Source organism: Stomoxys calcitrans, chromosome 2 (assembly GCF_963082655.1).
Source record: "Stomoxys calcitrans chromosome 2, idStoCalc2.1, whole genome shotgun sequence".
In the NCBI taxonomy this organism is placed as follows: Eukaryota; Metazoa; Arthropoda; class Insecta; order Diptera; family Muscidae; genus Stomoxys; species Stomoxys calcitrans.
The window spans coordinates 197,089,961-197,117,254 of record NC_081553.1 but is presented as its reverse complement, the minus strand read 5'-3'; the positions used below and the strand labels follow the sequence as shown (position 1 = coordinate 197,117,254).

The following is a 27,294-nucleotide window of genomic DNA, read 5'->3' as shown; positions in this document are numbered from 1 at the left end:
ATCCAGTGATGATGCAAGTCACGAAATCTGTAAAAGCTAAAGGTGCTACTGAACGATATGTATTTTCATACGTATTGTATTTTAAAAAATGAAAACTTTGTACACATGGTGTGATACTTACGAAACATGCCCATATGAAAAATGGATTTTGAACAAATATGCATTTTTTTGATTAACGCGAGCTCTTATTTCATCGAATAGCATATAGAAACATGTTTACAAAAAAAAAGCACAATATATATAAGAATACATGCCGATTAGAGCGCGCTCTCTTTGTATGTGACGTACGTTAGGAAATTCACAGCACATATGTAAAGCATTTGACGTGTAATAACATCTTAAGGATTGGTACTCTATTCGATTTTTAGCCTAGACTAACTACATTCGCACTAACAACAACAACATTGATTCTAATGTAATATGACGGCAGGATTGTGTTGGTACAGTAAATTTGTTGCAAATATGTTTAAATAAATTTAAGATATTTGATTGAAGCATTTCACCACCAAAAAAGGATACCTTGCTTAAGGAAGAAGTGAGTTTGCGTTGTTGTTGTGCAAAAAATGCACTTTATAGGCGGTACCTCCGATTTTGCTGAAATATTGTTGTTGTAACCACATATTCATGTGGAGGTTGCGATCATCGTCAAGCTCCTGTAGGTGAGCAAGTTCGTGCTGGTCCAAAGGAAGATAGCCGCGGGAACGACGTGGCCCTTGGTTATTTAAAGGCGAGTTATTGGAGCCTTTACATAGCCTATGGCCAACCTGTTCCCGCAGCGATCGGTCCTTTGAACCGGAACGAGCTTGCTCACTTACAGGAGCTTGACGAGGATCGCCACCTCCACATGAAAATGTTCCCGCGACGACCTCCACATGCCAGCATTATTGGGAAGACAACCATGTCTGAATATTTTGTAGATGTTCTCGCCTTTATTTGAACCCAGACGTTCGTTGATGAGGTTCGAATCCTGGCGAGAACATCAGAAAAAATATTCAGCTCCATAATACTGGCGACATTTGTGAGTTACAGTGTAATGTTGAAAGACAACCAATTCTATACATTTTTTCAATGTTCTCGTCGTTATTTGGACCCAGACGTTCGTTGACGAGGAGGCCACCTTAGTACAGAGGGAAGCATGTCCGCCTATGACGCAGAACACCTGGGACCGAATCCTGGCCAGAACATGCCGGTGGTTATGCCCTCCCAATGGTGGCTGGCGACTTTTGTGAGGCACTACGCCATGTAAAAACTTCTCCCCAAAGAGGTGTCACACTGCGGCACGCCGTTCGCATTTGGCTATAAAAAGGAGGACTCCCATCATTGGGTTTATTGATATGTGAGAATGTTTCCCCTGTTCCTTAGAAAGGTTCATGGACATATTGGCATTTGCAGACGTTCGTTGACATGTGAGAATGTTTCCCCTGTTCCTTAGGAAGGTTCATGGACATATTGGCATTTGCAGACGTTCGCTGACATGCTAACATAACACCTATGTACAACCGTGGAACCCATAAGACTAAGATCGAAAGATAAATACTTACCAACTATATTGAGATCCAGAGAGGGATTAAACTTTAATAAAAATTAGCAAAAAAGATGCACGTAAAAAAATATTTCTTTATTTACAGCAATCTTCTGTATTGATTTTAAAATTGCTTTAGAGCATAACAAAGTTTTGAATACTAACATATGAAAAAAGTTTAAAAAAAAAACGTGACAATGAAAATGGAATATATCTTCACGTATGACATATTCGCTGTCAAATTAAATGAAACTTCATTTTTTTACTGACCAAGTGGACTTTAGTCAGATATGAGTTGATAAAAATTGAACTTAAATAAGAAATTAGACATCTAGTTTCGAGTTTGTGCAATTATATCTGCAGACTTGGCCATAAACTCCTTGATGACTTTCAAATGGAATTCAGTTACTCCGTTGGTAACATTGCGATTGAGTTGAAATGGATCTTGAACAATCATGGGTTTTTTAAACTCAACACCAAAGTCAGGATTGTCTTTGATGTAAGACGTGTATCTAAAAAAACACCAAAGAAAATTGGGATAATGGGATGACGATTATTTGGTGAGAGTGAACCAGGCCTTATATTTCACTTACCTGTTTGGCATTAACATATCAAATTTCTCTTTTTTAATACCAACCCCAAAATAGGGACAAACAACCATATTTTCATATTCAAATGCAGAGAAATATACGAAGAATTCTTCGACGTAGGTTCTAGCTTTGTTGAAATCCACCAATTTTATATTCAAATCATTGAGGGTTAATTGTTGATAGCTGCCCAGCCAAGCTGCAAATTAAACGAAAAGTGTTTTAAGAAGAAAAAAAAAAAAAGAGTAAACATATAATAAACATCCAGTTTTGTATACACTTACGTCCCACTTGCAGTGAATTTTCCACATCCACATTCCGGAAAAGTTTCTCAAACGGGGGCAAAATATCAAGAGTTTGCAAATAGAAAATGACCATTAAATTCATGCTATAGGTACTGATTTCTTTATCAAAGCCTATGTGATGTTTCCACTTCTTTATGTATATACACATAAGGCGGGCTAAAATAAAAGAAAACAAAAATGAAACAAACATCCACCACTAACAGCTCAAAGACTCTGACTTCCTTACCCACAGGTTGCAACGAAAATATATATTCGAGCAGCAAGGTGTTCACATAACCCAAACTATTCGAAAAATTTATATCACATTCTATGCTGGTGGGGGCATGAATTATTTTCAAAATTGGCACTCTTGCCTTATCGACCGCCACTAGACATTTCCAGGTTTTTGGATGATTCTTTAAAGCTTTTTGTACCACTTGCATTTTGGCTAACGTTTCTTTTGAGGCACGATTTTCATAAATCTTAAAAGTATCACCAATATCCACGAAAAGATCCAAATCAGAATCACGCGAACCAACGCCACATATGCGTGAGCCAAATTTATAAACTTTTATCGATTGATTGGGAAAAAGGGGTTTAATCAAACCCAATAGATCATTTTCAATGTCATTGTAAGCCGGCAAGCATTTTAATTTATCTCCAACTATGGCAGCTTCGCCTAGCATAGTAAGCGCGGCATGTAATGTTGAGGATAAAAAACATTTGGCTTCTGTAAAAAAAAAGTAAAGAAAAAATTAAATAAGAAACCAGTAAGGAAAGGCAAAAGTCGGGCGGAGCCGACTATAGAATACCCTACACTACCGAGTATACGTAATACTTTTAATATAAAGCACTTATATCCAAATTTAGTCAAGACTTTAATTTTGCATACCTATTGAAATATCGAATAGAACCTTCTACGATTTTCTTACGATGGTACGAAAATTGTGGCTTCTACAGTCTTAAAAGTCGAGAAGCATAAAAGATATTCTTATAAAAAATTATGTAAAAATTTAATTTTTATAGAAAATTTTATTTTTATAATAATTTTGTCAAAATTTTATTTTTATAGAAAATTTTTTCAAAATTTTATTTTTATAGAAAATTGTCAAAATTTTATTTTTATAGAAAATTGTCAAAATTTTATTTTTATAGAAAATTTTGTCAAAATTTTATTTTTATAGAAAATTTTGTCAAAATTTTATTTTTATAGAAAATTTTGTCAAAATTTTATTTTTATAGAAAATTTTGTCAAAATTTTATTTTTATAGAAAATTTTGTCAAAATTTTATTTTTATAGAAAATTTTGTCAAAATTTTATTTTTATAGAAAATTTTGTCAAAATTTTATTTTTATAGAAAATTTTGTCAAAATTTTATTTTTTTAGAAAACTATCAAAATTTTGTTAAAATTTTGTTTTTTAAAACATTTTGCCCAAATATTATTTTTATAGAGAATTTTGTAAAAATTTTATTTCTATAGAAAATTTTGTCAATTTTTTATTTTGTCAAAATTTTTCTTTTATAGATTATTTTGTCAAAATTTTATTTTTATAGAAAATTTTGTCAAAATTTTATTTTTATAGAAATTTTTGTCAAAATTTTATTTTTATAGAAAATTTTGTCAAAATTTTATTTTTATAGAAAATTTTGTCAAAATTTTATTTTTATAGAAAATTTTGTCAAAATTTTATTTTTATAGAAAATGTCAAAATTTAATTTTTATAGAAAATTTTGTCAAAATTTTATTTTTATAGAAAATTTTTTCAAAATTTTATTTTTATAGAAAATTTTGTCAAAATTTTATTTTTATAGAAAATTTTGTCAAAATTTTATTTTTATAGAAAATTTTGTCAAAATTTTATTTTTATAGAAAATTTTGTCAAAATTTTATTTTTATAGAAAATGTCAAAATTTAATTTTTATAGAAAATTTTGTCAACATTTTATTTTTATAGAAAATTTTGTCAAAATTTTATTTTTATAGAAAATGTTGCCAAAATCTTATTTTTATAGAATATTTTGTCAAAATTTTATTTTTATAAAAAATTTTGTCAAAATTTTATTTTTATAGAAAATTTTGTCAAAATTTTATTTTTATAGAAAATTTTGTCAAAATTTTATTTTTATAGAAAATGTCAAAATTTAATTTTTATAGAAAATTTTGTCAACATTTTATTTTTATAGAAAATTTTGTCAAAATTTTATTTTTATAGAAAATTTTGTCAAAATTTTATTTTTATAGAAAATTTTGTCAAAATTTTATTTTTATAGAAAATTTTGTCAAAATTTTATTTTTATAGAAAATGTCAAAATTTAATTTTTATAGAAAATTTTGTCAACATTTTATTTTTATAGAAAATTTTGTCAAAATTTTATTTTTATAGAAAATGTTGCCAAAATTTTTTTTTTATAGAATATTTTGTCAAAATTTTATTTTTATAGAAAATTTTGTTAAAATTTTATTTTTATAGAATATTTTGTCGAAATTTTATTTTTATAGAATATTTTGTCAAAATTTTATTTTTATAGAAAATTTTATCAATATTTTATTTTTATAGAAAATTTTGTCAAAATTATATTTTTAGAGAAACTTTTGTCAAAATTTTATTTTTATAGAAAATTTTGTCAAAATTTCATTTTTATAGAATATTTGTCAAAATTTTATTTTTATAGAAAATTTTATCAAAATTTTATTTTTATAGAAAATTTTATCAAAATTTTTTTTTTTTTAGAAAATTTTGTCAAAATTTTATTTCTATAGAAAATTTTGTCAAAATTTTATTTCTTAGAAAATTTTGTCAAAATTTTATTTCTATAGAAAATTTTGTCAAAATTTTATTTTTATAGAAAATTTTGTCAAAATTTTATTTCTATAGAAAATTTTGTCAAAATTTTATTTCTATAGAAAATTTTGTCAAAATTTTATTTTTATAGAAAATTTTGTCAAAATTTTATTTTTATAGAAAATGTTGTCAAAATTGTATTTTTATAGAAAATTTTGTCAAAATTTTATTTTTATAGAAAATTTTGTCAAAATTTTATTTTTATAGAAAATGTTGTCAAAATTTTATTTTTATAGAAAATTTTATCAAAATTTTATTTTTATAGAGAATTATCAATATTTTATTTTTATAGAAAATTTTGTCAACATTTTATTTTTATAGAAAATTTTGTCAAAATTTTATTTTTATAGAAAATGTCAAAATTTTATTTTTATAGAAAATTTTGTCAAAATTTTATTTTTTTAGAAAATTTTATCAAAATTTTGTTTTTTTAGAACATTTTGCCCAAATATTATTTTTATAGAAAATTTTGTCAAAATTTTATTTCTATAGAAAATTTTGTCAAAATTTTATTTTTATAGAAAATTTTGTCAAAATTTTATTTTTATAAAAAATTTTGTCAAAATTTTATTTTTATAGAAAATTTTGTCAAAATTTTATTTTTATAGAAAATTTTGTCAAAATTTTATTTTTATAGAAAATGTCAAAATTTAATTTTTATAGAAAATTTTGTCAACATTTTATTTTTATAGAAAATTTTGTCAACATTTTATTTTTATAGAAAATTTTGTCAAAATTTTATTTTTATAGAAAATGTCAAAATTTAATTTTTATAGAAAATTTTGTCAACATTTTATTTTTATAGAAAATTTTGTCAAAATTTTATTTTTATAGAAAATGTTGCCAAAATTTTATTTTTATAGAATATTTTGTCAAAATTTTATTTTTATAGAAAATTTTGTCAAAATTTTATTTTTATAGAATATTTTGTCGAAATTTTATTTTTATAGAATATTTTGTCAAAATTTTATTTTTATAGAAAATTTTATCAATATTTTATTTTTATAGAAAATTTTGTCAAAATTATATTTTTAGAGAAACTTTTGTCAAAATTTTATTTTTATAGAAAATTTTGTCAAAATTTCATTTTTATAGAATATTTGTCAAAATTTTATTTTTATAGAAAATGTGAATCGTTTCGTCTTTGGTTAGAAGACTTTTCAACAAAATTAGGTGTAATGGATTCAAGTGCGTTGGTATGTTGTATATGAATCGTATTAATAGCGAAAATGCATCTATGATACAATTACCACATTAACCACGCTCGACAACACTGTCTATTAGCTGTACTTTTTCCCAATGCATGTATTTTTGTGTAATGACAGACATTCTGTCTGTGGCAAATTAGTACTACACATGATTTTGTGCATCTGTTGCAAGTTGTATTGATGGCTTCGAACGCTAGACAACGGCAACGGCTCTCGCTGTTGCTCCGTGTGCCTAGGTTCGAATCCCGAATTTTTCCTTTTTTCAAGTTTTTTTGCCTGTTAGAGGAAATTTCATTAAATTTTACAATTTTTGTTTTTTTCTCTTTTGAGGCAAGCTCAATCATCGGAGATGCAAATGCAAAAGGAAAGATAGCAACATACACCAATCACTATGGGACGCATTTCGTCTTTGGTAAGTTTTTTTTTAACAATATTAGGTGTGATGGCTTCAAGGGCCGTGCGTTGGTGTGTTGTATTTGAATTGTATTAATAGCGAAAACGCATCTACGATATAATTACCACATTAACCACGTTCGATGCGTAGATGCGCCTATGGGGTGGTAATCGCCACTTAATGCTGGCGACATTTGCGAGGTACCAGGCGTTCAGCATCATAGGCGGACATGCTAACCTCTCAGCTACAGTGGCCTTCTGGTGGCCTTAGACGATGAATACCGCTTTTAAAAAGCTAATGGGTATAATGTTCCCTCGTGATTCGCTGCTATGGTCCGGAACGGGTTTGCTCACTTATTGGAGCTTGCCAAGAACCACTACCTCCACATGCGAACGTGGCTACAACAACAGAGGATTGTACCAGGGGATACTTCATTATCAAACTGTTTGGTGGGGATATCGACAAATTAATCCCATCTAAATTTTTTTCAAGTGTTTGACGATCCGGATGCTTTCAAAATTTCATAGCTGTGAGACTCTATTCCTCCATATGGTACATATATATACATACATATGATATGTAGAAAGTTAAGACTAAAATTTCTTTTCCACATTTTATCTTCAGAAAAAATTTAATTCCTATAGATGTTCGTTTGCTGAGTGATCATAATTTCTTTTCATTTACCTAAGCTTGCAAGGTCGAATCTATCTCTCCAAGATGAATATAAAGTTTAGCAATAAAGTTTTAAACACATTCACATTTAAGTTTTGCTTTGCTACGACTTGGTCACGTATATCTATTTTGGTTTTTGCATATTGTGCAAATATTGGGTTGCCCAAAAAGTAATTGCGGATTCTTTAAAAGAAAGTAAATGCATTTTTAATAAAACTTAGAATGAACTTTAATCAAATATACTTTTTTTACACTTTTTTTTCTAAAGCAAGCTAAAAGTCACAGCTGATAACTGACATAATGCTAACGTGGAGATGAGGCCTCTGTGGCGAATAGGTTATCCACCGAATGCCTAGGACCATCGTTTTGCCCTTACCAATGCTGGCGACATTTGTGAGGCTTTCAGTCACGTAAAACTTTTCTTTCAAGATGTGATGCTAAGCTTTAAATCATTGGGGAAGGAGATCCCTTAACACCGAGTTCAGAAATTAAATCGGAAACAACTCACTGATATAAGATAAAGTTTCCCGCTTTTTCTTAATAAGATGTTCATGGACAATTTTGCATGGCCAAAACCATGATTGAAGATGAACTTAATGTTAATGTGATATGAGCTGGAAAACCCAAAGCTAATTTGCAATTATCCGCAAGAATAATGAGAATAGCTGTAATTGTGATTACAATACAACCATGATTGAAGATGAACTTAATGTTAATGTGATATGAGCTGGAAAACCCAAAGCTAATTTGCAATTATCCGCAAGAGTAATGAAAATAGCTGTAATTGTGATTACAATACAACTAACTATTAATTTAAAAGGGGGAATCCCATATGGCTCATCATTCGTTTACACATGAGAAGTATACATGGTTAGCGTTTCATTGTATGGTGCATAAACACACTGCAACGTAATCAGATTCTTAACTTTGCTGCATAAAATTTGAAAACTATCCAAAAATAAGATTCTTCTTACTCTTTCTTAGCACCACAGCTTGTTGCAGGCGTGAATTTTTTTTCTCTTTGCGCTTTCGTCTACGTTCTTCTTCGGTTGCGATGGGGTTTTTTGCAATACCCACTGTAAATTTACAATCTTGTGTCAAATGAAGAGGCACACAGTTGCCTGTTTTGCCCAAGTCTTTCCGGCACAGTGTACAGCGATAAGTGCGGCATATGTGTTTAAACGCATCGGCTTTTATCAATTTCGTATGTTGTGTGGGAACAATTTCCGTTTTGGCCTTGTCCAGAAAACTATCGATTATTTGCATGACATTTTCCAGGGATTCAATTAATTCCGGGTCTAAGACCGAATAATTTTTTCCCAATTCTTCAAGAGTTTTGGCAAAAATATTGGCTTCGTAGGTAATTGGATGCAACTGTGGGACCGCGATGGCAGAGAGCACAAGAGGAGAAACGAAAGTTAATTGAATAATTATATAGAGACAATATTTTTTCGTCACTTACATAGTGTTGTACACCAGCCATGTTCTTGTATTATTTTAATTAAACTGGATGCAATAAAATCTTACATTTCTGGGGGAAAACAATTGTTGAACTCCGTTATGTTATCTGAGAGGGACACAAAAGTGGATTTTCGATTAATTTTTATGCATAAAAATCGAAAAGTCGAAGTCGACTATTAGAGAATAAAAAATCGAATAGTCGAGTACTTTGTTTTATGTCAAGGCGGATCTAAAAAGTTGGTCTCACGCAAACAGCTGTAAACAGTCGGCCAGGTTTGACGGTATTAAGATGACAGATTTTTGCTTGTATTCTCTTTTTTGTTATCTTATTTCTCCTATATTCTCTGCTCATGTACGCAAATGTATGCACACAAATTTCTTTGTGTATGTTGACAAAACGACGATCAGCTTGATGACAAGATGGCGGATTGCACCATATGATTTGTAGTTGTTGTATAAATGAGACCTTTAATTGTTTCGACATGGTTTTATGTGAAGTTCGATAAAAAGTTGTTCACTCCTTGGCATGGTACAATTAAGAGGTAGCGTCATTAGCAAAACAACAAGAATCTACCCCCAACGAAACTACCTTGAGTGTTTAGAAATTTCGTTGGAAGAGATGATTTAAGTTTGTGAAATATTACTGTAAAGAAGCTACCTAATCCATCCATTGGTATACATTTCGAAATCAAAACAAAAATAAAAGAAATGTACTCAGCTGTTCGCATGACCTCACCATATAAGTGCATCCTGCAGCAGTTCGCGTGAGACCACCTTTTTAAATCCGCCTTGGTGGTTTCGTAAGGAGTAGATTTTTGTCGTTGTGCTAATGACACCACTTCTTGAATATACCAAGAATTTCACATTCAATTTGTTGTATCTCCTAAACTATATGTCGTATAGTAAAAAGAGCTGCCCATGCAACCAAAACGAACTTAAGATGGGGGCGCATGACATTTCACCGAATAGATTACAAATACGCAGAAAGTTTTTGTTGAGCGTATTGTATTCGCTGTGTATTATTTTAGTCCCATCCCATGCAAGTCAGATGTTGTGGATAGAAAATCAGTGCAAAGTTGCACTGCAAACTTATCGATATCATGCGTTTACATATATTAAGAAACAATCAATCCTGATTTGCACTATATAGTACTAAAATAAAACACAGCGATTGTTTCCACAGAATAATGTTTTTAGTACATTATTTTTATTAATTGTTTTATTTTTCAATTATCTTGTATGTGATGTATAGTATTTCATAATAATAATATTAATTTAGTATACATTTATTTGTAATAATACGATTGCAATTGTATTTACAGTGTCGTTCAAAATTGTGCACAGTATTATTTATTTTTGTAATATTTTTAGTTTTGTTCTTTTTTTATTATTATAATAATTAATTTATTTTAATTTTATGATATATTCATGATATTTTTGTTGTTGCATTTTATGCATTACATAGGAAACTTCTAGTGTTTATGCTGTAGTCAGCTGCTACTGATGCTGCTGGCGAATACTTTCTCTCGTCGTAGTTTTTAGGGTTTTCCGTTTGTGAAACTTAACGAATTTGTTTCAGTTGCTCGAAAAAATAAATAAAACCATTGCAGTATATATGTATGTAGTACATATGTATGTATATACGATATATTAAATAAAATAAATATATTTATATGCTTTTATTGATATAAATTGATGTAACAACATTTCTAAATAATACCAGCCCAGTTTTGCAATTATTTAGAAAGTTTTATACTTAAACTTTATATTTTTGATTTTTTTTTCGTTTTTGTTTTTTGTTTTTTTTTTTTTTAATTGTAGATGTATACATAGTCTGTTATTCGTACTTGATATAATGTTAATTGTTATTTTAATTGTTAAGACATAATTGTAGCTTCTTATAGTTGTGGAGGCCAAACATACATAAATACACAAAACTCAGTGATGCCTATCTCTGTCCGATTAGCGATTGTTCAGATTTAGTATTTGTTATCCCATCATTTAGTTAGCTGTTAGCAAGTCGTCTGGAAAGAAAGGTAAAAAAAGTTATAGATAAGTGTAGAAAAAATTAATTTTTATTATTTTAAATTTAATGGAAGCTGGATGACATATAATGGCTCTTGGGGAAGTTCAGTTCTGGTTGGTTAAAGGTACTGCGATTACATTTGCCGTGTGTTGCATATAGGTTAGGTTAGGTTGAAAAGAGGGTGCACATATTAATACGCCCCATGCCACTATGGACATACACCTAAGCCAGTAATCGGCTTGTTGTGAGCTCTAAAAACTATAAAGTAACCTCTAAAAAGAAAATTTTAAGTTAGGAATTCCGTGCTACTTACAAAATCCTTAGTTGTTTTCAATACCACTCCCCTAAGTTGGTTCATGTCTGGTATTGTGTCTCCACCTAAGTGCCGGTATCTGTTAGACGCGAAAGCCGGGCAATGACAAAGGGAATGCTCCAACTTCTCATCATCTTCCCCGCATGCCCTACACATGCTTTCACTTGACGCACCGATTTTACATAAGTGAGCTCGTAGTCCTTTGTGTCCCGTAATGATTCCAATAGCTATACTGACCTCCTTCTTGCTTCCTTTCAGTAATAGCCTCGTCTTATCACAATCTGGATCCCCCATAGGGCCAGGCAGTCTAAAACACATCTCAGTTCCTGGGTTCTCAATGTATACCCCCAGGCCCACTCTTGCTTTGATCCATCCGTGTAACATGATCTTCCAGATGGTAATACTAGGGTTCCATCAATCCAAGACTGTGCCGATGGCAGCAGTGCCTCGAACTCGACTTCAAGGTTCATCTCAGGTATCCGATCGGAAACCTCCTCCCTTCCTTCCAGGTTTCCTATCGTCGCCTTGATTATACCGCGATGGTATAATATATAATTGAGAATGGGAGCAGCTTCCCATTCTCAATTCATTCTCCCATCACCTTAAGTCTCATATCCGCAGTGGCTGCCTCAAACTTAATCTGTATGTCAGTGGGTCGGATATCTAGAATAGGCTCCAGTGTCCTAGTGGGCGTGGTCCTCATCTGTTTCTCTATGTCAAGACAACATGTTCTCTGAACCTGTTGTATGGTCCTTGTTGCACTTTTTTTCCCATCACAGTCCACCAAACAACTGGGGCTTTTGTAAGGATTGGTCGAATCACCATCCTGTAGAGCCGGTGGACTGTCATCGGATTCAGATCCAATTTTGAACCTACGGCCCGTCTGCATATTGCCCAACATCTGTGAGCCTTCTCAATACACTTCTGAATATGACACAAGATTCCTGTCCAAGATGACTCCAAGTATTTGACCTTGTCAAATATCAAAATCAATCTCTTGAGGAGAATTGGTGCATCAAGTTGGCCCACCTTCGTCTTCCTCGTAACAAGCAGATTTCAGTTTTCTTTGGGTTAACATTAAGACCCCTAGGTATAGCCCAGTCGTATGCCATCTGGAAGACCTGTTGGCGCTTCTGCATAGCTGGTTCGGAACCTTACCCCATAGAAGTATTGTAACATCGTCTGCATAACAGACGGGATCAAATCCCTTTTCAGTCAGCATCCGTAATAGGTTATTTAGGGTGGGCACCCAAAGTAGTTGCGATAAAATGCCCCTTGTGGCATGCCCTGTGCCACTTTCTGTCTTATATTGATGTAATGGAACCCGCAATTTATCCACCTGTTCCTTAGCATATGGTTTATAAAGACTTTAATGACCCGGAATCAAATCCCTTTCAGTCAGCTTCCGTAATAGGTTATTTAGGGTGGGCACCCAAAGTAGTTGCGATAAAACCCCCCTTGTGCCACCTGTTCCTTAGCATATGGTTTATAAAGACTTTAATGACCCCGCCACCCGGTACTGATCTGAGGATTGGATCAGTGTTTCGGCCAGTATGCACGTTTTGGCCGAAGGATTCATCTATTTTCTGCACAACCTGCAGGGCAATCTCCACCGACCTTCCCTTGATATAGGCATGCTGTTTGAATTTCAGCAGTTCACTGGATGTCCTACTCTCTATCATGGTGTCCACAATACGTTCCATGGTTTTGAGTAGGCCTTTGGTGTCGCATAACTTGCCTTGCCGGGCTTGGGTATAAACACCACCCTTGCCTCCTGCCTAGCTTTCGGAGTATAGGCGAATTCTAGGCACGCTGTGAAAATTTTGGCCAGACGAGGCGCCTGCCTCTTTCTGTAGTAACGCCGGAAATATTCCATCAGGTGCGGGTGACTTAAACGGGTTTAAGCTCCTCAAGGATTCCTTAACCATAAATTCCGTCATAATAAACTTTCGATCAACGTCATTATTCCAAGATTCCGATATCTCCGTGAGTCCCGTCGTATCCTGTGAAAAATGGGTTTTCATCAAAAGCCTCAACATGTCCTCCGTTGTCTCTGCTCTGTCTCGTCTACTAAAGTTTCAGTTTTAACATGGGTTTTTGAGAGAAACTTTTTTATCTTTGCGGCGTCATTAACGCTATCGACCTGTTGGCGAGCGTCGGATCTTGGAGCAAGCGGCTCGCCACAAGGAGAGAATCCCACAAAACCCATGCGCATGACGCAGGGCCAGTAACCCGCCCCTGGAAAACTATGAGAACTACTATGAGAAACCAAAGAATAGTAAAAACGAACCCCCCCAACGTTGACGACCCACGCAAACGAAAAAGGACCATGCTTTGCGGATCTGCACTTGGACTGTCCTCACTCTCTATAGAGTGCAGTATACGCGCTGGCGGATGTATTAGAGAAGTACAAGGCAGATATTACCACCTTACATAACACGAGGCATGAATTTGGCTGTGGATTTGTGGTTAGTCGGAGACTGAAACACCTTGTCTCCAGCTTTAATCGGGTGGATGAGAGGCTAGCCATAATAGGCATAAAAGCCAAAAATCTTTCAACATCAGCCTTTTTTGTGCTCATGCCCCGACGGAAGACAAAGACGAGCAGACCAAGGACATTTTCTATGAGCGCCTAGAGAGAGAATATGACCGCTGCCCCGCCCATAATATTAAAATCGTTCTGGGAGATTTTAATGCGAAGGTAGGGAAGGAAGACATTTTTGGTCTAACAGTCGGAAAGTTTAGCCTCCACGAGATAACGTTCAGTAATGGGTTGAGGCTGATAGATTTCACCGCGGCAAAGAACATGGTAGTTAGTAGCACCAGATTTCAACATAAAAATATTCACGAAGTCACATGGCTGTCACCCGATCAAAACACGAGGAACCAAATTGATCGCGTTGTGATAGATCAACGATCGATCCGTGCAGCGAATATACATTCGGATCATTACCTTGTTGCAACAAAGGTTCGCACCCGTTTTAAAGTACGATTTGACACTGCACGGAAGCTCGACATTGAAAAGCTGCAAACAAAACAGATGCCAGCGGCATACTCCACTCGACTGACTCAACTGCTTGATGAAAGCACTCCTTGTTCCGATGATTAAATGGCGCAGTGGCAAACCATCGCCCACTCCATGGAAAATGTCGTGAAATCCGGAAGGCTCCCCCAAAAAATCTCTGGTACGACCAAGAGTGTCGAGATGCTACTGAAGCCAAAAACACACATACATATAGACATATAGAGCAACCCAGCAATCAGCAGCAATGCCAGATAAAAGAGAGGGATATCGGGGGAAAAGGAGAGAGGAGAAACGTCTATTCCGCAGAAAGTAAAAGGAACTGCAAAGACGTGAATGTGAGCGAATTGAGATGTACAGGACTCAGAATGAAGTCCGGAACTTCTACCAAAGAATTGAACATCAAACCGATGGCTTTGGTGCAGGCACATCCTCCTGCAGAGACAAAGAAGGAAATCTGGTAACTAATACAGATATCATGCTATCTGGATATGGAAAGAAAATTTTTCCGACGTTGGCGGCAAAGAGGATACCGCAGAACCAATTAATGATGATGGTATAGAATGTTTACCTCCTAGTCAGAATGAGGTCCAAGTAGCCCTGACCCGACTGAAGAATAACAAGGCAGCAGGAGCCGACGGGTTACCCGCTAAACTATTTCAAACCGGAGGCGACACGCTGATAAGGCGTATGCATCATCTTATCTGCGCAATCTGGCTAGAAAAACGCATACCCGATGATTTGAACCTCAGCATACTATATCCCGTACACAAAAAAGGAGACAAGACGGAATGTGCCAACTACAGAGGAACAAGTCTCCTCCCCATCGCATACAAGATACTCTCGAGCGAACTGTGTCAAAGATTAAAACCTAAAGTCAATGAGATAATTGAGCTCTATCAATGCGGCTTTAGACCTGATACATTCACCCTGGACCAGATATTCACACTGCGCCAAATCCCGGAAAAGACCCGAGAAGGACAAATCATCACCTACCATCTCTTTGTTGACTACAAAGCCGCTTTCGAAACCCCTTTTCCGTTCAAAGGTATTTCAAGCCATGTCTGAGTTTGGTATCCCTGCAATATTAATAAAACTCTGCAGGATGACACTTGCTAATACGCGTTCCTCAGTAAGAATAGGAAAGAATCTCTCCGAACCATTTAATACCAAACGAGGTCTCATACAAGCAGACAGCCTATCGTGTGATCACTTTAATATCCTGCTGGAGAAGATTATACGAGATGCAGATGTGAATAGATGTGGCACACTAATCACAAGAGAACACATGCTACTCCCCTATGCCGACGACATCGACATCATAGGTCGGTCACCGGAAGTAGTGCCTTTGAAGGAATTGAAGAGAGTCAGTGAAGATGGGTCAACTTCCAAAACACCTTGAAAAACCGAGCAGATAAAGAAAATGGACAAAGTTGCCAACCAAACTTCGAAATAGTCAGTAACTTTATCTACCTTGGCACCGCCGTAACCGAAACGAATGACACCAGTTTTGAGATAAAGCGAAGAATAATACTGGCAAAGAATAATACAAATGCTACTTTGGACTAAGTAAGCAGTTTAGAAACAAGGCCACCTCTCGACAGACGAAGATTACACTATAGAAGACACTGATACTACCCGTGCTGTTATATACTTCTGAAGCATGGGTACTTGTGAAAGCAGATGAGGCAGTGCTTGGAGTATTTGAGAGAAAGATACTTCGTAAAATATATGGACCAGTTTGCGTTAATGGAGAATATAGGCGACGTATGAACCACGAGCTGTATGCGCTGTATGACGACGATAGCATAGTTACACGCATCAAAATACAACGGCTGCGTTGGCTAGGTCATGTTGTCAGAATGGACGAAGAAGCTAAAGCAAAGAGGTCTTTTGAAGGCAAACACGGTGAGACACACAAAACGGGAAGACTAAAAGCTCGATGGAAAGATCAAGTGGTGGGAGACACCTGGAAACTTGGTGTCAGAGATTTTAGAATGAGCACAGAAGATCGAGGCGCTTGGAACGCTGTCATAGCCAATTAAAGCAAAATATTTGGGGGTGTTAAAAAAGGATTAGGATATCCTAAATTTGTGCAAATTGTTACTGGAATTCGTTCGCGTTCTTTATATGCCAGCAGAAGAGAGCGAGGGAGTGCGTGAGAGCGAGCAAAATTTTAAGAGTTTGGTAATTGAGAGCTTGCAAATTTCTACTAGAGTTTTTTTGGCAGCAGAAATTTGCAGCATCGAACAGCTGTTTTATGAAAATCAGCTGTATAATGAAATAAAAAAAGAGCAAAGTCTGTGCTTACTCTCCTGCAAATTTTTACTGGAAAAGTAGGCCAACAGACATAATATTCTCATAATGATGCAACTTTGGATAAAGAGAGTTTAGGAATCAATTCAACTCTTCGTGTTGTTAAATGGTTCCGAAGCACGTGTGCTAGCGAAAATAGCCAAATCAGTACTTGGGGTGTTGCAGAGAAAGATACTGCGTAAGTTATATGAGCCAAACTGCGTTGATGGAAAATATTTGCCACTGGTTTCGTTCGACAACTCATCAAAATCAGCTGATTTTATAGAGGGAAATCAGCTGATTTCGATGAATTGGGTCATGGCGAAATTCATCATTCTGCTTGTTCCTTTATATTCCAACAAACCTCCTACTTACCCGATAATGAAGACAGTCGTTTTCCTCGCACTGCAAAAAATCCGGTTGGTGCTCTCTTGCCACTGATGCCACTGATGCCACGATCCATGTCATTAGCCATTACTCCCCGATTTGAGTCAAGATAAGAAAACGATGATATTCTCGGCATAGAAGACCAGCCATTATCTTGGTAAGCCATAGTCATTCGATCATCACCATTGTAGTTCTGCCTCTTACCACGGACTGCAACAAATTTATTACCTAAATCATGGAATCGTTGACGTTTACTGCCAGCAGCACCGCCAGCTGGTGATGACTTTTTCCAAAAATCAAAAAAATAACGCTACAATAAAGTCATTGTTTTCTATGTGCTTTGTGATATTTACAAATGTCAAATTTTTCCTACATACCTCGGAACCACTGAATGCAGCACGCTTAAAGGTTTGATGGGAAACATCTTTTTTACCTCGAACACCCACAAAGGTATTGGCCAGACCACGCTTTCCTGCCAACGATGGGGAGTCATCATTCATTTCGCTTAGCGTTAATCGTTTGCCTCGAAGTCCTGTAAAACCCGTTGGAGCTCGTTTGATAATTTCATTTTGTACCTCTAGAGGATCATTTACTAGACTATCCACAAACTCATTCATGATCATGCTGCGCACACTGTCCTCATCCAATTTCTGAAGGAATTGTTGCCAACGATAGGCATCGCCACCCACATTGTATGTGCCACCGCGCGGACCATAGACAATGGTGGGAGTTTTTTTGTAACGCATCACATCTGATTTGTCGTATTCACTCCAGTTGATAATGTCATCGGTATTGGTTGGCGACAGTTGTTGCCAAGGAAATGGCAAGCTGGCATAGCCATCGCCATCGCCATCATTGCCATCTGAGCCCTCATTGTAGGAGTCCTTTTTGCCTCGCATTCCTACAAATCCGCCAGGAGCTCTTTTAATCATGTTCAGCGTTGGAAAGTTATAGCTGAAAAAATGTTATAAAAAAGTATTAAAGAGACACAGCAAAACAAGCGGAGATATTGGCAAGTCCTCCTATAAAGCTCTCATCTTCTCTAACGAGTTCAAATCCTGACAAGAATATGCGTAAAAAAGTTTTCAGTGGTTATCCACTCACCAACTTCTCTGCAAAGAGTTGTCGCAAAACGGCACGACTTTAGAACCCGGCTAACAAAAGAAGGCGCCTTTTCATTGAGGCAAAACTGAAATCGAACTCATTAGTGGAATTTGGAAAATCTCACAGAGATAAACATAATTTTTATACCTTTCACTATAGGATGGAGCTATACTAATTTCCTCACTCTGTTTGCAACACCGCGAAATATTCGTCTAAGACCCCATATTCTTGATCGTCATGACATTGTAAGTCAATCTAGCCATGTCCGTCCGTTTGTCGAAATCACGCTTATTTTTAAAGGAGTAAAGCTAGGCGCTTGAAATTTTGCATAAATACTTCTTATTAGTGAATGTCGGTTGGGATTGTAAATGGGTCATATCGGTCAATGTTTTGATATAGCTGCCATATAAACCGACCATGAGTCTTGACTTCTTGAGCTTCTAGTGGGCGCAATTCTTATTCGATTAGGCTGAAATTTTGCACATATGGTTTTGGTATGACATCCAAAAACTGTGCCAAGTATGGTCTAAATCAGTTCATAACCTGATATAGCTGCTATATACATCGGTCTTGGGTCTTGACTTCTGGAGCTTCTAGAGGGCGCAATTCTTATCTGATTTGGCTGAAATTTTGCACATACCGTTTTGGTATAACATTCAACAACTGTGCCATCTATGGTCTGAATCTGTTCATAACCTGATATAGCTGCTATATACATCGGTCTTGGGTCTTGACTTCTGGAGCTTCTAGAGGGCGCAATTCTTATCTGATTTGGCTGAAATTTTGCACATACCGTTTTGGTATAACATTCAACAACTGTGCCATGTATGGTCTGAATCTGTTCATAACCTGATATAGCTGCTATATACATCGGTCTTGGGTCTTGACTTCTTGAATCTCTAGAGAGCGCAATTATTATTCGATTTGGCTGAAATTTTTGCACCAACGGCTTCTCCCTTGATTTTCAACATATGTGTCAAATATGGCCTAAATCGGTTTATAGCCTGATACAGCTCCCATATAAACTAATCTCCCTATTTTACATCTTGAGCCCCTTAAGGGCGCAATTCTTATTCGAATTGGCTGACATTTTACACAATGACTTCTACTATGGTCTCCAACATTCTAATCAGTTAGGGTCCGAATCGGACCATAACTTGATATAGCTCCAATAGCATATCAATTATTTTTTATACCCTCCACCATAAGATGGGGGGTATACTAATTTCGTCATTCTGATTGTAACTACTCGAAATATTCGTCTGAGACCCCATAAAGTATATATATTCTTGATCGTCGTGAAATTTTATGTCGATCTAGCCATGTCCGTCCGTCTGTCCGTCCGTCCGTCTGTCTGTCGAAAGCACGCTAACTTCCGAAGGAGTAAAGCTAGCCGCTTGAAATTTTGCACAAATACTTCTTATAAGTGTAGGTCGGTTGGTATTGTAAATGGGCCATATCGGTCCATGTTTTGATATAGCTGCCATATAAACCGATCTTGGGTCTTGACTTCTTAAGTCTCTAGAGTGCGCAATTCTTATCCGATCGAAATGAAATTTTGCACGACATGTTTTGTTATGTTATCCAACAACTGTGCCAACTATGGTTCAAATCGGTCCATAACCTGATATAGCTGCCATATAAACCGATCTTGGGCCTTGACTTCTTGAGCCTCTAGAGTGCGCAATTCTTATCCGATTGAAATGAAATTTTGCACGACGTGTTTTGTTATTATATCCAACAACTGTGCCAAGTATGATTCAAATCGGTCCATAACCTATATAGCTGTCATATAAACCGATTTTGGGTCTTGACTTCTTGAGCCTCTAGAGGGCGCAATTCCTATCCGATTTGGCTGAAATTTTGCATGACGTATTTTATTTTTACTTTCAACAACTGTGTCAAATAAGGTTCAAATCGGTTCATAACCTGATATAGCTGCCATATAAACCGATCTGGGATCTTGACTTCTTGACCCCTAGAGGTCGCAATTATTATCCGATATGCCTGAAATTTTGTACGATGGATCCTCTCATGACCATCAACAAACGTGTTTATTATGGTCTGAATAGGTCTATAGCCCGATACAGATCCCATATAAATCGTTCTCTCTATTTTACTTCGTGAGCCCCAATGGGCGCAATTCTTATACGAATTGGCTGAAATTTTACACAGGTCTCCAACATATAATTTATATGTGGTCCGAACCGGACCATATCTTGATATCGTTTTAATAGCAGAGCAACTCTTTTCTTATATCCTTTTTTGCCTAAGAAGAGATGCCGGGAAAAGAACTCAACAAATGCGATCCATGGTGGAGGGTATATAAGATTCGGCCCGGCCGAACTTAGCACGCTTTTACTTGTTTTATCCTAAAAGAGATGATGAAATCTTGTGTGTTCATAGAATAGGCTTACTCTACTGTCGTGTGGTAAAATATATGGCAAGTATGCTAAGGATATGGGACTTACTTTCTTGGGGCCCATTGTCGAGTTGCAAATTTTTTAAGTATAAATTATACTTACCGATAATTTAATTGTCTTGTCAAACCATCACTAATGCTGTTTTCTTTTAAATTCAGTTCGTTATCGTCATCCAACATTTCTCCATTGTTCGGAATTAGTTCAGTTGTTGATTTTTGCTATATAAGAAAAATAAAAATTCATTTAATATGGGTTTTTGACAGTAAATAAATTTAAAGTAATAGGAATTAAGTCTAAACGTTCTGAACTTTGGTTACCCACCACCGTGGGTATGCAAAGCTCCACTACCATATCCATAGTTATATCCAAATATGGGTTGATTTGATTTGAAAAATTTCATCGAAATCGGGTAGTAAATGCGACTTTTGTGGGCTTATGACCCTAAATCAACAGATCGGTTTATATGACGGCTATGTTTATCAAAATATGGTCCGATCTGGATCACATTTGGGTCGGATGACGGGAGGCGAAGACAGTTATATAAGTCTTGAATAACTTTGATGGCACGCTCACAGCACTAGTTGCTCCGGACAATGTTGATTAGAGATTCAGGGGATAACCACAGCTGAAATTTAGAATTTTTTTCTGATGTTCTGATGCTCACCTCAGAGCTACGGTGGCTTCCTGTTGGATTATGCTTCTCTTTTCTCGTTGAGGTTGCATTGTAATCCTCCCAAGGACTATTTGTAATGTTGTCGAAGGCAAATTGCAAATTTGTGCATGAACATTAAGGAACAGGGGCAAACTTCTCACATATTAATGGTGCAGTCTGAATTAGGTTTAAGCTCATCGATAAGGACCCTCCTTTGACAAATATTGACAGCATTAAGAGGGGGCAACTACCAGTGAAATTTTTTTTTGAATGGTCCCGCCGGAATTCGAACTCATGCGTTCAGCGTCATAGGCGGATATGCTAACCTCTGACTCTCGACATTAATGGTGAATTTCATAGAATCGGCATCGGTCGATTTCCCCGACGACTTCCACAATATCTTTGAAGTTTGCTCGAAATCGGGTTCAAGTTTAGATATAGCTCCCATATATATGTTCGTCCGATTTTGAGAAATATTGCAATAAAGCGCTCATTTGTTAACCGATTCTCTCGAAATTTTGCAGAGAGAATTTCCTTATGACTTTTGACACTATTGGTGAATTTCAAAGAAATCGGTCTAGATTTAGATATAGCTGCCATATATGTATTGGGTTGCCCAAAAAGTAATTGCGGATTTTTTAAAAGAAAGTAAATGCATTTTTAATAAACTTAGAATGAACTTTAATCAAATATACTTTTTTTACACTTTTTTTCTAAAGCAAGCTAAAAGTCACAGCTGATAACTGACAGAAGAAAGAATGCAATTACAGAGTCACAAGCTGTGAAAAAATTTGTCAACGCCGACTATATGAAAAATCCGCAATTACTTTTTGGGCAACTCAATATATATGCAACGATTTCCTCGACGACTTTCACAGTATCTTCGAAGTTTACTTGAAATCGGTTCAGGTTTAGATACAGCTCTCATATATATGTCGTCCGATTTTGAGAAATATTGCAATAAAGTGCTCATTTGTAAACCGATTCTCTCGAAATTTTGCAGAGAGGATTTCCTTATGACTTTCGACACTATTGGTGAATTTCATAGAAATCGGTCTAGATTTAGGTATAGCTGCCATATGTGTATATCCCGATTTTCACTCCTAGAGCCACTGCAAGCGCATTTATTGACCAATCTTGCCTAAATTTTGTACATCTCTATCCTCGACGACTATCACAATATCCGTATCCCATACATATGCCATTTGTCAACCGTAGTTAGTATATATTGAACATATTTGCTCCAAATTTGAGAACGATTGTTTAATAACCCTTCTGAAAACATCCGCCGAGGTCCATCAAAATTGTTTCAGATTTGGATATAGCTCCCACATTGTACGTATAGGGTAGGTGTAGGGTATTATACAGTCGGTACCGCCCCACTTTTGCCCTTCTTTACTGGTTCAAATATATATATGCTATAACAAGTTATTGACCGACATGAACCGACCGACAAGTCATAGAAAAATATCACTTCCGATATTTCAGGCAAAGCACCACGTGCAAAATTTCAGCCAAATCGAATAAGACTTGCGTCCTCTAGAAGCTCAAGAAGTCTTAAAGGGAGATCGGTTTATATGGCGGCTGTATCAGCTTATCAACCGATTTAGGCCATACTTGTCACAGTTGTTGAAAGCCATACCAAAACGACATGTGCAAAATGTCAACCAAATTGGATCGCCCTAATCGGGAGATCGGTTTATATGGCAGCAATATCGGAATATTGACTGATTTAGACCACACTGGCCACAGTTGTTGAAAGTCATAACAAAATATCTCATGCAAAATTTCAGCCAAATCGGATAAGAATTGGGAACAGAGAATTGATAAGAGGCTCAAGGAGTCAAGATCCAGTTTATTTGGCAGCTTAATCAAAACATGGACCGGTTAGGCCCATTTAAATTCCCAACCGACCTACACCAATAAGAAGTATTTGTGCAAAATTTTAAGCACCTAGCTTTACTTCTTCGAAAGTTAGCGTGCTTTCAACAGACAGACGGACGGACATGGCTTGATCGACTTAAAATGTCATGACGATCAAGAATATATATAATTTATGGGGTCTTAGACGAATATTTCGGGGAGATACAGAATGGCGAAATTAGTATACCCCCATCCTATGGTGGAGGGTATACAAATTGGAACCGGGAAGGGCCTTAAGTGTCTAGAAAATTTTTAACCCAGGTAACGTAGGCAATTTGGAATTCCCTACGCTCTAGTGGCTGTACTAATAGTGGTCCTGTCTTGTTCGGTGTGCATCTTCATGTCCATGGGTTAAATGATCATTTTGTCCTCACTAATCCTGTGTCTAACGCCGGTGAAGTTGATTGGAATTTCGTAGTTTGTGAAGAAAGTCCTTCTCTTTTGATTGCATTTTTTAAGAAGACCTTGTAAATATATTTGATCAGGCTAAGACAATTTCAGCTGGAGTTGATGGCTTACCAATCAAATTCTTAAAACTTATATTCCCTTAGATTTCAAGAATTTGATTACAGTATTTTTACCACATCTGTCTTTTCATCTACTAAGAAGACTGCACGAGTCGTTCCACTGCCCAAGAAAAAAGGCTCCTACGCTATTGATAATATGCGCCCCATAAGCATTTTGCCGGCTTTGTTGAAAATTGCCGAATAACTCATGAAATAACAGGTAGTGGCTTTTGTCGATGATTAAAAACTTTTACGTAGTTTCCAGTTTGGTTTTAGAAGTGGTCATAGTACTACCTCTCTTCTGCTTCACTTAGCTGATACTATAAGAGAAGCAGTTGATGCTGGAGATTATTCTGTTTTAGTGACTCTAGGCTTGTCTAAGGCATTCGAGAGAGTTGATTACGCTAAACTTATTTATAGATTGAAGCATGCATTTGGGTTTACATCCTCAGCTTGTAGATTGAGTTATTATACCCACCACCGTAGGATAGGGGGTGTATTCATTTAGTCATTCCGTTTGCAACACATCGAAATATAAATTTTCGACCCTACAAAGTATATATATTTCGGATCGTCGTAAAATTCTATGACGATTTAACGATGTCCGTGTGTCTGTCCGTTCGTCTGTTGTAATCACTCTACAGGCTTCAAAAATTGAGATATTGAGCTGAAATTTGACACAGATACGTCTTTTTGATGCACGCTGGTTAAGTTCTTGAACAGGCCAAATCGGACCATATTAGGATATAGCTGCTATATAGACCGATCTGCCTATAAAGGGTCTAATGCCCATAAATGCTTCAATTTTATCCGATTTCGCTGAAATTTGAAACAGTGAGTAGTTTTAGGCCATCCGTCATCCGAGGTAGAGATTGGACTGTATTTAGATATAGCCGTCATATAGACCGATGTGCCGATTAAGGGTCTGAAGCTCATAAAAGCTTTATTTATTAAACAATTTCTGAAGGACATAAAACCTTAATTTTTTATCCGATATCGCTGAAATTTGAAATTTTACGCACTTTTACGCCTCTCAACATCCGAGTCAAATATGGTACAGATTGGACTATATTTAGATATAGCTGTCATATAGACCGATCTCCCGATAAATGGTCGGAAGACCATAAAAGCTTTACTTTTTATCCGATATCACTGAAATTTGAAATTTTGCGCAGTTTTAAGCCTCTCAACATCCGAGCCAAATATGGTACAAATCGGACTATATTTAGATATAGCTGCCATATAGACCGATCTGCCGATAAAGGGTCTGAAGCCCAGAAAAGCTTAATTTTTTATCCGATATGACTGAAATTTGGAATTTTGCGCAGTTTTAAGCCTCTCAAAATCCGAGTCAAATATTGTACAGATCGGACTATATTTAGATATAGCTGTCATATAGACCGATCTCCTGATAAAGGGTCTAAAGACCATAAAAGCTTTATTTATTATCCGATTTCGCTAAAATTTTAAACATTGAGTTATTTTTAGCCTCCTGACACCCGGCCTAAATATGGTTCAGATCGGACCATATTTAGATATAGCTGTCATATAGACCGATCTGCCGATAATGGGCCTGAAGTCCATAAAACCTTTAGTTTTTATCCGATATCGCTGAAATATGAAATTTTGCGCAGTTTTAAGCCTCTCAACATCCGAGTCAAATATGGTACAGATCGGACTATATTTAGATATAGCTGCCATATAGACCGATTTCCCGATAAAGGGTCTGAAGCGAATAAAAGCTTTATTTTTTATCCGATATCACTGAAATTTGAAATTTTGCTCAGTTTTAAGCCTCTCAACATCCGACCCAAATATGGTACAAATCGGACTATATTTAGATATAGCTGCCATATAGACCGCTCTCCCGATAAAGGGTCTTAAGACCATAAAAGCTTTACATTTTAACCAATTTCGCTGAAATTTAAAACAACGGGTTATTTTATCTGGCCTTCATCGCCAAATCGTCTGGCCTTTCATTCCCCCTTACTCCGTTATGGTCCGACAACCAAAAGATGAAGATTGTGCCATCCTCAGAGAAGGTGTGAATCTCCTTCTAACACTGCAAGACTGTTCCTGACCTTGCCTTTATGAGTAGTTTACTGTCCCTAAAGATGTTCATAATCGACGTGTTCGCTTAGGCATCACACCACTTCAGGCATTCCGTGATCGCCCGGATCTCCGCCTACAGAACCGTATTATGGTCAGGCAGTCTAAAACAGATCTCAGTCTCTGGGTTCTCAATGTAGACTCTGTCCTGTAGCTTTGATCCATCCATGTAACATGATCTTCTAGATGACAATAGTAGGATTCCGTCAATCCAAGACTGTACCGCTGGTAACAGTGCCTTAAACTCGACTTCAAGGTTCATCTCAGGTATCCGATCGGAAACCTCTTCCCTTCCTTCCAGGTTTCCTATTGTCGTCACGATTATAACGCGATGGTATGAGCTACTCCCATACTCAATCCATTTCCCCATAGCCTTAAATATCAAAGCCGCAGTGGCTGCCTCACACTTAATCTGAATGTCAATGGGTCGGATATCTATAATAGTCTCCAGTGCGTGGGCGTGATCCACATCGCTCCGTCTATGCCAAGACAATATGTTATCTGAACCTGTTGTATGGTCCTTATGTTGCACTTTTTCTCCATAGCAGTCCACCAAACTACTGAGATGTAAGTAAGTATTGATCTAATCACGCTCCTGTAGAGTCAGTGGACTATCCTAGGATTCAGGCCCTATTTCGAGCCTACGGCCCGTCTTCATAGTGTCCAACATCTGTGAGCCTTCTCAGTACGCTCCTGAATGTGACACTTCCAATTCAGTTTCCTGTCCAAGATCACACCTAAGTATTTGACCTTGTCAGATATTGAAATCATCTTATTGAGGAAACGTGGTGCGTTAAATTGGTCCACCTTCGTCTTTCTTGTGAACAGGCACAGAAGGTGGACCAATTTAATATTTAATATTTCAGTCTTCTCTGGGTTAACATTGAGACCTTTGGGTCTAGCCCAGTCATATGCCTTATGCAAGACACTTTCGGCCCTTTTGCATAGAATCCGTAATAGGTCATTTATTGTGGTCATCCATAGGAGTGGCTATAAAATGTCCCCCTGTGGCGTGCCTTGTGCCACTTTCTCCCTTAGATTTATGCCATGGGACACACAATTTATCCACCTGTTCTCTAGCATATGGTTCATTCAGTCTCTAAGGACCGGGTCAACCAGGTACTGGTCTAAGGATTGGATCAGTGTGTCGGTCCGCACATTGTTAAAAGCCCCCTCGATGTCGATGCATACCGCCAGGGCGAACGTTTTGGCATTGAAGGATTCATTCCCCCTTACCCCGCTATGGCCTGACAGCCAAACGAAGGGGATCGTGCCATTCTCAGAGAAGGCATTAATCTCCTTCTTAAACTCCAAGACTGTTCGTGACCAAAATTGGTACTATTTGGTACTTTTTTTTATAGATGGACCAAGAAAAAAAATGTTGGATGACTAAATGATCTATTCTAAATTCGAAAATTTTGGTACCATTTTGTACTTTCTGTTCAGATGGAGCTTGAGGTCGGAATATGAAGGGTATGATTCATCATTCACACATTTTGGTACCAAAATTGGTACCATTTCGTACTTTCTTTACAGATAGAGCTAGAGGTCTGAAATTTGGC

General features: G+C 36.3%; 2 protein-coding genes and 1 long non-coding RNA gene across 4 annotated transcripts in view; 1 reads left to right on the top strand and 2 right to left on the bottom strand.

Moving 5' to 3' along the window:
* Window positions 1–1,597: 1,597 nt before the first annotated feature.
* LOC106081795 (terminal uridylyltransferase Tailor) lies at window positions 1,598–9,101 on the bottom strand. Its single transcript, XM_013244005.2, has 6 exons — window positions 8,974–9,101; window positions 8,486–8,885; window positions 2,641–3,123; window positions 2,394–2,570; window positions 2,116–2,308; window positions 1,598–2,034 (listed from the first exon to the last, which is right to left on the bottom strand). Exons 1-6 carry the CDS (start codon window positions 8,992–8,994, stop codon window positions 1,854–1,856), a joined length of 1,455 nt encoding a protein of 484 aa, XP_013099459.2. The 5' UTR covers window positions 8,995–9,101; the 3' UTR covers window positions 1,598–1,853.
* Window positions 6,644–7,592, top strand: LOC106081796 (uncharacterized). Its single transcript, XR_001220412.2, has 2 exons — window positions 6,644–7,391; window positions 7,464–7,592. It is a non-coding gene; the product is annotated as an uncharacterized LOC106081796 (long non-coding RNA).
* A 1,168-nt stretch (window positions 9,102–10,269) lies between the features above and the next one.
* LOC106081794 (tachykinins) overlaps window positions 10,270–27,294 on the bottom strand; it is an 89,517-nt gene continuing 72,492 nt past the window's right edge. Inside the window, exons 3-6 of one of the 2 annotated variants that reach the window (XM_013244003.2) lie at window positions 20,645–20,760; window positions 17,393–17,969; window positions 17,004–17,325; window positions 10,270–10,996 (exon numbers count right to left, since the gene is read on the bottom strand). In XM_013244003.2, the coding sequence (XP_013099457.2) occupies window positions 10,974–10,996; window positions 17,004–17,325; window positions 17,393–17,969; window positions 20,645–20,760 (1,038 nt within the window). In that variant the 3' untranslated portion in view covers window positions 10,270–10,973. The remainder of the gene's footprint in view (window positions 10,997–17,003; window positions 17,326–17,392; window positions 17,970–20,644; window positions 20,761–27,294) is intronic. The other variant, XM_013244004.2, reaches the window with a different exon arrangement.

Bases quoted from the DNA above. Each gene is read 5' to 3' on its own strand.
- LOC106081795 (XM_013244005.2), bottom strand. From the start codon at position 8,994: ATGGCTGGTGTACAACACTAT. The intron at 2,571-2,640 runs GTAAGGAAGTCA...CTTTTATTTTAG, and splicing joins ATTTTCGTTGCAACCTGTGG to CCCGCCTTATGTGTATATAC. The intron at 2,309-2,393 runs GTAAGTGTATAC...TTTAATTTGCAG, and splicing joins AAATTCACTGCAAGTGGGAC to CTTGGCTGGGCAGCTATCAA.